The 13,360-nt window shown below is 36.8% G+C and overlaps 2 protein-coding genes across 2 annotated transcripts; one reads left to right on the forward strand and one right to left on the reverse strand.

Annotated features, from left to right (window-relative positions):
• The first annotated feature begins 2,444 nt into the window (after nt 1-2,444).
• LOC143599440 (extra-large guanine nucleotide-binding protein 1-like) lies at nt 2,445-7,010 on the forward strand. The gene is made up of 7 exons (XM_077077398.1): nt 2,445-3,620; nt 3,697-3,834; nt 3,922-4,026; nt 4,112-4,300; nt 4,412-4,807; nt 5,954-6,117; nt 6,194-7,010. The coding sequence occupies exons 1-7, from the start codon at nt 2,472-2,474 to the stop codon at nt 6,789-6,791; spliced, it is 2,739 nt and encodes a 912-aa protein (XP_076933513.1). The 5' UTR covers nt 2,445-2,471; the 3' UTR covers nt 6,792-7,010.
• A 2,936-nt stretch (nt 7,011-9,946) lies between these two features.
• Nucleotides 9,947-13,126, reverse strand: LOC143599441 (uncharacterized). Its single transcript, XM_077077399.1, has 2 exons — nt 11,587-13,126; nt 9,947-11,498 (listed from the first exon to the last, which is right to left on the reverse strand). The coding sequence occupies exons 1-2, from the start codon at nt 12,596-12,598 to the stop codon at nt 10,216-10,218; spliced, it is 2,295 nt and encodes a 764-aa protein (XP_076933514.1). The 5' UTR covers nt 12,599-13,126; the 3' UTR covers nt 9,947-10,215.
• Nucleotides 13,127-13,360: the final 234 nt, after the last annotated feature.

The following is a 13,360-nucleotide window of genomic DNA, read 5'->3' on the forward strand; positions in this document are numbered from 1 at the left end:
TACTGCACTCTTTTTCCCTTAGCTAAAGTTTTTTTCCATTAGTTTTCCTTTAGTAAGGTTTTTAATGAGGCAGTACTTCAAAACCCCGAAGTTTGAAAAGTGTCATCCAAGGGGGAGTGTTATGATTCAATGAATTATTTTGGATAGTCTTGCAAGTAAAAGGCATGTGGATGCACACATATTTCAAAGCAACTATACGTACATGTCTACATTGTAGTATTATAAATATGCATGTGTGTAAGGAGTAAAAGATCATCCCTGCAATAAAATTTCTTTACTCTCTTTCTAATTATTTTCTATATTAATGTTAATCTTGTTATGATTTAGTGGAAATATTATAACACTTTTTAATATATATAATAATATTACACTGTGATATTTTAAACAGTACTTTTAATTTCATTTCATGATTAAAAACCTGTGGCACAGTCATATTCTCTGGTATTTATTTTTACTCCATATCAGGTTTAACAGATTGGTTTCATGTCACCCAAAACAAGTCCGAATTGCCATTTTCAACCGTGTCGTACCTTTCCTATCTCCGACAAAAATATAGAAAACCAATCTCCTTTTCCAGAGCTAAATATATTTAACTCAAGGCATATGATAACTTTTAATGCGCAAGTTATAGGTTGGTAAAAACTAATGTTCTGGATCTAATGATTTTTATTCTGAAGAAATGAATCAACAAAAAAAGCAGGAAAGGGACCAGACTCTTCGCTTTTCTGACGTAAATTGCGTAATCGAACCGGGAAAAAGAAAGGAACAAAAACTACTGTAGAAATAGTCATAACTTGAGATTTAATATAACTTATTATTGTTATTATGTTTTGACAAGAGAGAAGATACGTGTCTATCACCTGAATAAATTTCTTTTTACTTATTTACTTTCTAAATCCAAATCTAAACCTTAAATCAAACACACACTCATGATCTCATATGTTACAGAATTGTTATATTAAATGTGTATTAGAAGAAGACACAAATATCAATAATATATGTTTACTGGTTATCAAAAGATCTAGACTTACATGTAAAACTAGAAATAAAGTTATCTAATCTTTTTATTTTCTCTAATTAAACACTAATTTAGAAATCATGTCTATAACGATTAATGTAACACTTTATCATGATGACCATGATATTGTTAGTTTTGACAGCTCAAAATTTTGTTATACGAGAAGTACTCCTCTGATACCCATCCATATGTATTACTCTCGTTTTAGTATACTCAAGTGCAATGATCTAATCTGGGGATATGCTAAGTTTGTGACCACAAAATTCAGTAAGCCTAATAAGTTGGATGTATTTTATCTAACCCACTACCCCCTTAAAGACTGCACATCTTTCTCTATAAGGTTTAATAGCTTGTCATCTAAAATGATATGTGAGTTACTCTAAAACCGTATTGCAACACCACACTATGTACAAATGACAAACCATGATATTTCGCTTTGCTCCCCTTACCCATAGTTATATTCCTGGCTACTATGTGAGAACTTTCCAAGAGGTCACCATTTATATTTATAGGTATCATTCTGTTTTGAGACATGCTTATATAGTTATATTTGAAGTTTTGATTTAAATATGTTGCGTTTGTGACCCTAAAGTCCTAAACACATCATGCCTTGAGAGAAAATACAATCTATTTTGTCGAGTGTCTCTCTCATTCACGATAAACATGGTAGGTGACACGAAATTTACATGTTACATATAAATTCATGTGTAGACGACACAAATATCTATCTTCTTGCATTAATACAACAAATGTATTAAAACTATTTTATATACCCTCAAAGTATCTTTTTATTTGAGCAAAAGAAAAATACCACATAACTTTACTTTCAACATAGCTAAAAGAACAGAGTTCATATTTAATTTCATTCATGCTAACACCTGAAAAAAAGTTAAGCTAACGAACAACTATGCTTAACCCATATACCAAAAAACAAACATACAATTTGCTCAAACTTTTCAAGTAACTCTTTTCTGTATTATTCCGCAAACCAAAAATTACAATGACATGAAAACAACCATCACGAACTTGTGGGTTTATGTAATAATTATCAAACGGTGTAAAACTAATTTTGGTTTGTTGACAAGTTGATGTAAATTGTAAACCCCGAAATGGTAAAATACAAGGACTTCACACTATTACCAAAATATTTTCACTGAATAGTTAAAACAAGAATACAAGAGTCACCCGACAATTTCGAAAAAAAAAAAATAGTTCACAATAAAATAAAATAAAAAATAAAAAATAAAAAAAATATTAGTTAGCTTGTATTCCAATGAGCACAGAAAAAGGCCAAAATTCCTTTGTCTCTGTTACTCTCTCTCTCTCTCTCTCTCTCTCTCTCTCTCTCATTTCGTTTCATGCTTATTCTCCTTCTGTCCTTTTCGCGCCTCCCACTTTCCCAATTCCATTCCCATTCCCATTCCCATTCCCATTTCCATTTCCATTTCCAACAATGGTTTCCGGCGACGGCGGAACCCAACCACCTTACTCCTTCGCCGTGGAATACGAAGGCCCACCAATCTCACACCACACTCTCCCACGCGCTCTTCCAATCGACATCACCAACATCCCCCTTGCCAACGTTCTTCCCAATCCTCGTACCACCAAACTCCAACCCATGCCTGTCGTACAACCCATTATTCACACATCCGACATCAAATTCCCCAAATTAGTTGACACCATCATCTCTCCAATTTCAGTTATTTCATTCAGTAGTGATGAGACTAGCAATAACGGATCTGGGTCTAAGGAGTTAGGGTTTTTAGGGTTAGGCCTTGAAACGGAAACCACCGTCTCTCCGGCACATGACGGCGGCAGTGGTGGTGGTTCTAGTAACCCTGATGTGGGTATTAGCTCCGGTGAGTTTGCTAATATGATTAATGATTGCTCCTATAGGGTTGATAGTTCGGGTACTTTAGGGTTCACAGATAGTTTCGAGAATTCTAGGGACTTTTCCGGTAATTCACTTGCTTTTAGGGCCGAAAATGGGTCAGGATTGAGTTTCGAGTACCCGTCTTCTTGGGTTTCGTCGTCTCTTAAAACCGGAGACAGCAAGTATGAACCCGAACCCGAATTTGAACCTGGATTTGAACACGAACTTGAACTTGACGATGGGGATTTAGTTGAAGATGTTGGCCCGGGTCAACTGGATATGGGTCGGGTGAAACGGGACCCGGGTGTGAGAATAAAGAAAGGGGTGTGTTATAGGTGTCTTAAAGGAAACAGGTTTACTGAGAAGGAAGTGTGCATAGTTTGTAACGCGAAGTATTGTGTCGACTGTGTGCTTAGAGCGATGGGGTCGATGCCGGAAGGAAGAAAGTGTGTTACTTGTATTGGGTATTCGATTGACGAGTCGAAGAGGGGTAAGTTGGGGAAATGTTCTCGGATGTTGAAACGGCTTCTTAATGGTTTAGAAGTTAGACAGATAATGAAAGCTGAGAAACTATGTGTGGTTAATCAGTTGCCGTCTGAGTATGTTTGTGTTAACGGAAAACCGCTTTGTCATGACGAGTTGGCAATACTGCAAAGTTGCCCTAATCCTCCAAAGAAGCTAAAACCTGGGAATTATTGGTATGATAAAGTATCCGGTCTTTGGGGAAAGGTAAATATCGAGTCTTTATAATACTCATACATGGTTGTAAATTTGTAATATTATTTATTTACTTATTGTTTAACAGGAGGGTGAGAAACCTTCAAAGATAATTAGTCCTCATTTAAACGTTGGGGCCCCGATTATGCCTGATGCTAGCAATGGAAACACAGGTGTTTTCATTAACGGTCGCGAGATAACAAAAGTTGAGCTAAGAATGCTGCAGGTTTGTTAATTTTAAATGAAAATAATTCATTAATTTTACAACATATGTCTTATACTAATATTAGAATCGTGTGATTATATGTTGCAGCTGTCTGGAGTCCAGTGTGCTGGTAATCCACACTTTTGGGTTAATGATGACGGTTCATATCAAGAAGAAGGTCAGAAAAACACTAGAGGATATATATGGGGAAAAGTAAGTCTTTTGATGGTTTTTATGAACTTTTATCATGTTTTTAATTTAATTTTAACGGTTTCTAAAACATATAAATTATTTTCAGGCTGGAACGAAGCTGGTTTGTGCTGTATTATCTCTTCCAGTTCCATCTAAAACAATTTGTCCAACTGGTGAGCAATTGAGTAACAACACACTTGGTCAAACAGTGCCAGATTATTTTGACCAGATTTTGCCTCGGAAGCTTCTTTTAATCGGATGTTGTGGATCTGGTACAAGTACCATTTTCAAGCAGGTTATTTACTTATTCCAACTTTGGTCTATTTCATTTTTATGTTTCTGAAATTATGTTGATTATAATACAAACAAGTGTATTTATATTCGTCCGATTGAATATTATTATCAGGCAAAAATCTTGTATAAAGAGATCCCGTTTACCGATGAAGAACGTGAAAGTATCAAATTTATAATCCAAAGCAATGTCTACGGCTATCTAGGGATACTTCTAGAAGGACGTGAGCGTTTTGAAGATGAAACGTTGAATGAACTTGTGAAAACAGGAAATGGTGTTACAGAAAACGAGAAAACTATATACTCTATCCCACCGAGGTTGAAAACGTTTTCTGATTGGCTTCTTAAAGCCATGGTGGCGGGTAATTTGGAAGATATATTCCCGGCTGCCACACGGGAATATGCACCCGTAGTTGAAGAGTTATGGAATCATCCGGCAATGCAAGCCACTTACAAGAGACGGAATGAATTGGAAACACTTCCAAGTGTTTCTAGTTATTTCATGGAACAGGTAACTTTTAAAAAGTTTGTAACATTTTATACATTAAAGAGTTAATTGCCCGTTTGCCCCCTGTGGTTTGTCAAACTAGCACGTTTGCCCCCAGTGGTTCCGAAATAGCACCATTGCCCCCTGAGGTTGTTTTTTTAGTACCCGGGTGCCCCCAAACATGAACGTCCGTTAGTTTTCACCGTTTGGTGTCAGAAAGTTAGGGTATTTTCGTCTTTTAACTGCATAAAGATGGAGGAATGCTCTTATACTACTACATACCCAGCAGCAGCTTGACCAGCACTTTCACCACCATCCCCAGCAGCACCAAATTAATGTTCCAAATTAATGTTCCAGACCAACTCGTAACCGCCAAACAAACAAGACCCACTTGTTTTCAAACTCTAATTTCGTGCCATAACTTCAATTAATCAGAACCAAAGATTGGGGTAAACGACAACCGCCAACTCCGGCCACCACCATCGGAGCCGCCCGCCGATCTCGCTACCCCCAACCATCAATTCTGGTTCCCCAACACAATTTTCGTCAAATCCAATACCCGAAATCAAAATCAAAATCAACATTCAAGTCCAAATCGTGACGGTGGTAGTTAAATGGTTATAAAATTGCAAATCTATTCCCGATTTTGCACCCCACCACTTAAAGCGTCTCTCTTTAACACGATAATGAAACTCAGGTGGTTCAATCGATCATGGTAGCGAGCATTTGTGTCGGAATCACGTGATGGCAGTTGTTGGCAACTGAGGTGATGGGGCTTTAGCCGGCTGCTGTGGTGATGTGGGTTTCTGGTTTGGTTTATTGATCATGATTCAAAGGTTTGTGGGTGAAGATGGTGGAAGACCGGGAGATGGTGGTGGTGGAGTACTGCAGAGGGGATTAAAATGAGAAAGAGAGTGATTGATGGATTATCATAGTAATTCTAAAAGACGAAAATACCCTAACTTTCTGACACCAAACGGTGAAAACTAACGGACGTTCATGTTTGGGGGCACCCGGGTACTAAAAAAACAACCTCAGGGGGCAATGGTGCTATTTCGGAACCACTGGGGGCAAACGTGCTAGTTTGACAAACCACAGGGGGCAAACGGGCAATTAACTCTACATTAAATAAGCAAATTTAACATCTTATTTTGTGTACGAATTTTGCAGGCTGCAAACGTATTAAGCGCAGACTATACACCTTCAGATGTTGACATTTTGTATGCTGAACATGTTACTTCTTCAAACGGGCTTTCTAGTGTCGATTTCTCATTCCCGTTATTACCAGATGAAAACAAAAACAATGACACAAATGATCAATATGATCCTATGAGGTTTGTTCAAGAAATTATGATCTTTACCGTTTCTGAAAATTATATCTTAACGTTTTTTAATATTTGCTTTAATCAGGTTTCAATTAATAAGAGTGCAAGCACGAGGCTATGGGGAAAACTGTAAATGGCTTGAAATGTTTGAAGATGTTCGTGTGGTCATCTTCTGTGTTTCCTTGAGTGATTTTGATCAGTATGAAAATGACAGAGATGGGAATTTAGTGAACAAAATGTTGCTAAATAAGAAGTTTTTCACAAACATCGTGACACACCCGACTTATGATCAGATGGAGTTTCTTCTTGTACTAAACAAATTTGATGTCTTTGAGGAAAAGCTCGAGCGGGCTTCTTTAACCTGTTGTGATTGGTTCAGTGATTTCCAGCCGGTAGTTAGCCGAAACAGCCAGAATAAAAACATTAGCAGCAATAATATTAATCACAGTCCTTCAATGGGACTTATGGCTTCCCATTATGTTGCTGTAAAGTTCAAGAAGCTGTATTCGTCTATCACCGATCGAAAGCTGTTTGTATCAGTGGTGAAAGGGTTAGAACCAAACAGTGTGGATCAAACACTCAAGTATGCAAAGGAGATAGTATTGTGGGATGAAGAAAAACCGACATTTAACTTCAATGAATACTCGATTTGTAGCTCAGATACAAATTCTTACTCCCAATGATACCCGGGTTATAAGCTGAAAGACAGCGTTGTACAGAAAGACAAGAACAAGCCATGTGTTTTGACATCAATTTACCAAGATTTAGGTGTTTGATCGAGTTGTATAATATGATTTCAAAATGATCGGATTGATTTTAGGTGATACAAATGTATGTAAACTGTTATTGTTTGTTTGTATGGCTAGCAAGTGATATCTTGATCAAACAAGTTGATTACATAATAGTTGATACAAAAAGTGGTTATCTTGATCAAACAAGTTAACTACTTAACAAACAAATTGGTTACTTAATATTTGATCAAAAAGTTGTGATCTTCACCGAACACAACTTGATAGTCATACTAACTTCTAACTTCTAAGGATTGTAACACTAAGAACCTTTTTGTCCTTGTGACTCAACTCAAAAACACAAACATCCCCAACTTTAACACCACTGTCTTTAACAAACATCAACCAGTCAATGCTCCCCAAATAATGACTTTGTGCAGCAACCTTCCATTCCTTAAACTTTCCATTATTCTAGAGTTGAAGCAAACAGGTGGGATTCTTGGAACCCCTAGACAGTATCCTACTCATAGCCGCCGGCAGAAGCTGCATCCAATCAAAGTAATTAAATTACAGACCCTTTTACTTATTTATAAATATGATGTATAACTTACCACTCAGCGGTTAGTAAAATGTGATTCGTTTATGTAAACCATGAATAAGGGTTTATCACTTTTGAAACTAGCTTTAGCCTTTTCGATTGCACTCCTTCCTTCTTCCATCCTCTGTGTTTTAGTTGAACATTCTCCTTCATCTAAAATCAAATTAAAACAATAGATCAAACCCGCTTGTCACAGTGGGCCTAAAGTATTTCGGTTTTGATGTACATGTTATAGCAAACGAAAAAAAACCCAAAAAAATAGTTGCATATAAGTAGTTGCATATAATATGGAAACGTACTCGTTTTTCTTTTTATTATGTATTGTCCAAACTCACGCGTTAATTAAAAAATTCAAAAAACATTAAAAAAAATAAAATCAATATATTCAAGAAAGTGAACAAACCAGTGATCTTTGTCACATGTTCTTGATCTTCACTCCCAGTTGAATCCGACGACATATCATCATCTAAAACTATAATCTTCGATTCATCACAAGAAACCGAACGTTTTCTTGCATCACGTTTAACAAAGTTTCTTATACTATCTCTCTTTTTTGTGCTTTTTGGGTACTCAATCTCTGATGCACTTGCATTAAAGATAACCACATCAAACGTAGACAACCCTTCATATTTAAACATCAACAGGTTCGAAACCCCTAAACCGTAACGTTCTACGACTTCCCCCCAACCATTTTTAAACCAAATCTCGTTTCCTAACTTTTGTAAATCAACTTGCCAAACGTCAACGTTTGGCACCTTCACTGTCGCCCTCTGCGGCAAATACTTTCCGTACTCGTTTGTAAACTTCTCTGGTAACCTCTGTATATTAAAGAAAAAATAAATCAAATAAATATTGTATAAATAGTGGCGGACCCTGGAAATTTTCTAAAGGTTAGTAGGGTTTTTTACACTATAACGGTACTAAAAAGATTTCACAGAACGACCCGTACCACAAGTGTAGGTTCGCCCCTTGTACTATAAAGAGGATATATATATATATATAAACTTACAAGGCCTTTAGAACCAGTTTCATCGGAGAGGATGATTTTGATAAAGTTGGCTGGATTCTCCGGCGAACTCAAACGCCTGTGGGATTTCATAATATTCTTTGCCGCGTGATCAAGATTTCGGAATGGTGTATACTGAACATAAAAAAAGGTATGTTATGAGAGAAACGTTACGTTATCTTCTCAATTTCTCATGATATTTAGTTTTTGCATTTAAAGTCGGTATTAAATGTTTTAACCAGCCATATAAATTTTCTTTATACGATTTGACGGGCTGGTTTCAGTAATCATGAAAGTTGCAAAACCGGTTAACAGGCAATTTGGTTGTACATATATTCGGTTACTATAAGTTCTAGTCACATTCTCCAATTAAGATCTTCACATCTTTTGTGTATGTTCACTTTTTTAAGCTGTTGTATTAATGAAATAGATTCAGAATCACTATAAATCTTCATTAATATTTTTCCATAATTTGTTATAATATCTATTTGTAAGGTGTTATTATTATTATTATTATTATTATGATTAAATTAGAAGTTTGGCGTTGTTGGACAACGATTGGATCACTTGGCATGCTCTGTTTGGGCTACATAATTTTTATTGTTTTTCTTTTGTTTTCTTTGTTTTATATTGAGAATTAAATGATTATTCACGCCCTCTCACCATCTGGGACCGACAACACTCGGGTTTTACCGACATGTTTGTTTTAGTTCCGGTACCGTAATGAACATGACTATAACCGACCGAATTCGCGTCAACTCACCACCGCAACGCCCACGACTGACAACGCTCGGGTTTTACCAGCGTACAGGTTTTATCGATTCACCACCCCAACGCCCGACACCGACAACGGTCGGATTTTACCAACGTCCGGGTTTTACCAACCGAATAAACATCGTTTTAAATATTTTATTTGTTTATTAATCCGAAGAATTTTTTTCTTAGGTTTTAACACTCGGGTTTTACTAACATTGCTTATATCGTGACGGGCGTAATTGATATTGGTCGAATTCGAGTCGACTCACTATCGTAACGCAACTGGTTCATAAACAGGTACGAAAACTAGTCAGGAATAATCCTCAAACCAGGACACCGCCTTGTTTAGCTCAAGCCCGACGTGTTTTAATTTAAGTCCCGATCGATAATAAAACATGAAGTAAACAACTAACTTTCGTTTATATAAATCAGGAAATATAACTCAAAAAAACTGATTACAACTTTCAAATCCTAACTCGGTTTCTTGATGAACCATAACTCGGTTACATATCGTGTGTGTTTCTAGATGAACTCTAACTCAGTTGCATATCATGTGTCTCTAATGTTTAACATAACTTGGTTTATATGTACTAATTTAACTTGGAAGCCAAAACATTACATATTTTAATTACAATTCAATTAGAAACATATTATCACTATGAAACATAACCAACTATGACCGACTTGTCATTATTTCATTATTGGCCCTCAATTTCACCGGCTTGTGACCTTAAGTATGAAATTACTCCAAAAATTTTGTTGTATCCGTGCAATATTTGTATTTTTACAACCTATATTGTAGGTTTTTACACACTTTAGGGAATAAACCATCAAGAAGGTCGTAGCATCAAGATTATAATTACTAGAGTGTTGTCTAGTTAATAGTTATTTATTAGATTTTTAAACTTCACAACATAATAGACTTATATTAAAGACTGAAATCCAACTTATAAAATTGTTAAAACAAAAACCGTAATCACATATAATACACATATTGTCAAAATTCCCATTGAAACACTTCACGATTCTTCACCTTCCATGATAGTTGAAGATCCATACCCTCGAACAAAAGAAGGAGTAAGGAATCTTGCAACAAAAACCCACAATTTATAAACATCCTCAAAGTTAGTCAAAAAACCAAGTGAAGCAGTGACAACCTCAGCCCTCACAAAACCTTCTAGTTTTAGGTTCTTGTCATCCATTGGTTTGCAAACTGTTGTATCTACATCATCCACAGCCTTATGATTTTGTTTCCTGTTTTGTATAATCTTTACATGACTAAGAATACCAATACCAAGACTAATCCCATTTGCTTCACCCATCTTTTGAACAATTTCTGGACTTATTAGTCCCATTGTTTTATCTTTAACGTTAAACGCCAACGATGCACCCCTTTCGTATTTGATCTTTGGACCGTAAATATGCACAAGTGGAACCGAATCTTCTGTGTTCGAACCCGGTAGTCTAAGTTGAAGCAAGGAAACCACGAGCCAGTTGATCAAGAACCGAAGGCGGGATGTGGTTTTAATGAGGCCCAGCATGTTGACATGATCAAGATGCCTGCATATTATTTCGGGTTCCCTTGGCTCCGATTCTTCGTCACTGATATAATCATCTTCGTCTCCGTAATTGATTGGACTACAATCATCGTCTGTTTCTCTTTGTATAACGTAGCTTTCGATTTCGGAAACTTCTTGTATTTCTGGACTGTGGTCTTGAGTTTTTATGAAGTTATTGATTTCACGAGGCTGCGAGTCGAATTCTTTGTTATTGTTCTTGCCTGCAAACCAGAAGGGTGGCGGTAAACCCGGCTTGAAGGTCCCGGGTTCAGATTCTAATGGACTCTGTCCTACATCGATCCACATTGAGTCCTTGGGCGATTCGGGTTGCATCAAAATAGGACTTTTCATAACTGAAAATATTTCGGGTTCTTCATACACATCCGTCACTAGAGAAGGATTAATCACACCGGAAAAGGCTGGCAACTGGATTCCAGGATTGGTTTCTGGGACCGCTTCATCTTTTTTGACATCTTTAACATCATCATCCTCGGGCCAGGCCCGTTGAGAGGACGGGCCCGCAGACTCAGTCAAGTGTCCTGGAGACACTGAACTGATCTTCACTATACCGGAGCTCATATGACTAGCTTGCTTCTGGAGGACTTTAATTGCGGTTTTCTTAATAAGAAGGCATCCGAATCCGGTTGGGTCGTACCGGAAAACTCTGTAAAATGAAGTGATTATGAAATCGGGACGAAATAGAGATAACCCGAGTGAATCCATGTCTAATGGACCCAAAGCACCTGCATCAAACAACAATAAACAACAATATTAATTATTACAATATCTATTAACTTTTGATAACATCTGTGAGATGGAGACAAATCTTACCTGCATCAAGCAAAACATGCCATTTGTTCTGTTGAGCAAATGACATCCATTGGTACGAATATTTAGCACCGGTAACTCTTGATTGGACCGGAAACACAAATAGACCTTTTGAGGAATCTTTTTTACATTTTTTCTTGTTTAAAATCTGATTCCTTAAATGGGTCGAACATGGTTTAAGTGTAGGCCACTTAAACCACGCGCTTTGAAGCTTAGCGCCTTTCTGTTTAGCCGTTTGAGCCATCCAATCAACCGATTGACTCTCGTGATCAAACATGGTTAGTAGGCTTCTATACATACTAAAAGGGTACGATTCAGCTAGAAGTTTGAAAGCTGAACCTCTACTAACCGTAAACACTAGACCGTATTCATTTTTAGGGAGTTTTAAGTAATCCATGATCCTGTTTTTTATATCATTTTCAACCGGATTTGTCTCCAAACTACCGTATAATGCGTGAATTCTCAAATTTGCTGTTATTGGGGATAAACTAATTGAACATGTTTCCCAATATTGAACATCTTGAAGAAATGAAAACAACCCGAATCCACAATAATCTAGACAAACCTTAGAATCTTTGCCGGCCAAGTGAGCATATTCGGTTACTCTCAACTGATCAATATTTTCAGTTGATTGATATTTTGGATACATGGTTAGAAACTTGGAGAAAGCTTCATTAAGATCATGAATAGAGTCCTCGGTTTCGAATGTTGTATTCCCAGCCAAAGAAGTTGCTTTTAGAAACTCTTTTTGAGCTTCTAGTCTTGCTAGTGATCTTGATCTTTGTAAACCGGCCGTGTTTTCGATGTCAGTGGTGTCTGAAAGATTCGTACTTTGTGGATCAACAAGAGACCCGTATTCGGATGCTTGTTTAAGAGCCGCTTGGATGTTGATTTCGTGCGATTTTCGAACTTGTGATGGGTTTCTTTTGATCTCTTGGGTGGATGGATTGGACCCATGTTTAGTTTTGGGTTTCTTGTGGCATATTAGACAAGCATATCTAAGTGAAATATGCATGAATCTTGGTTAGAGATTCAAATGAAAGATGATTGGAAATGGAAGAACACAAATTAAAAAGGGAATAGTGTGTTGTTGCTTCATGTGTATTCATTAGTTTTGGCCCCAATCAATGGGTTTAATCATAAACTTTTTGTTGAAATAAAGCAAAAGCACTAGACGCAATAATGGAATATATAGACCACACTTTTAACTTTCAATGAGGAAAGAGCCTATATGCATAGGAGCTTTGCTTTGCAAAGAAGAAAAGAAATATACACTAGTGTCTACTTCACCAACCGATCCCATAGAAAAAGAAAATAAATAAATAAATAAATAAAAGCATATAAGATTTCGTCTAAGGTCCTTTGGCTGGTGGGAAAGTTAAAAACCGAAAATTTTCCTTGGTTACACCTGCCATAACACTCGTCAATGATCCATACCTGAATCTACAGACGCTGACATGTCGATGAAACCATCATGGTAATTACAACAAGCATCTGTTGAAATCCATCATTGAAACTTCCGTCTAATGATCCCTTGGTAACTTCCGTCGAAAATACCCCTATATGTTTATTTACCGAAAAATACCCACACAATTCCAACAAAGTATCATGTCTAATGTGAATACAAGACTAAAATGGCCGGCCTGTTGCAGGTAGGGGTGAGCAATAACCGAATCGTTAACAGAAACCGAACCGAAAACTGACGAAACCGAACCGAAAAAACCAATAACCGAAATTAACCGAACCGAACTGAACTCTTCATTTTTTTTTTCATATT

The sequence above is a fragment of the Bidens hawaiensis genome, unplaced genomic scaffold (genome assembly GCF_021521415.1).
Source record: "Bidens hawaiensis isolate Kalapana, Puna unplaced genomic scaffold, B.hawaiensis_p1.1 tig00052206_1, whole genome shotgun sequence".
Taxonomy (NCBI): Eukaryota; Viridiplantae; Streptophyta; class Magnoliopsida; order Asterales; family Asteraceae; genus Bidens; species Bidens hawaiensis.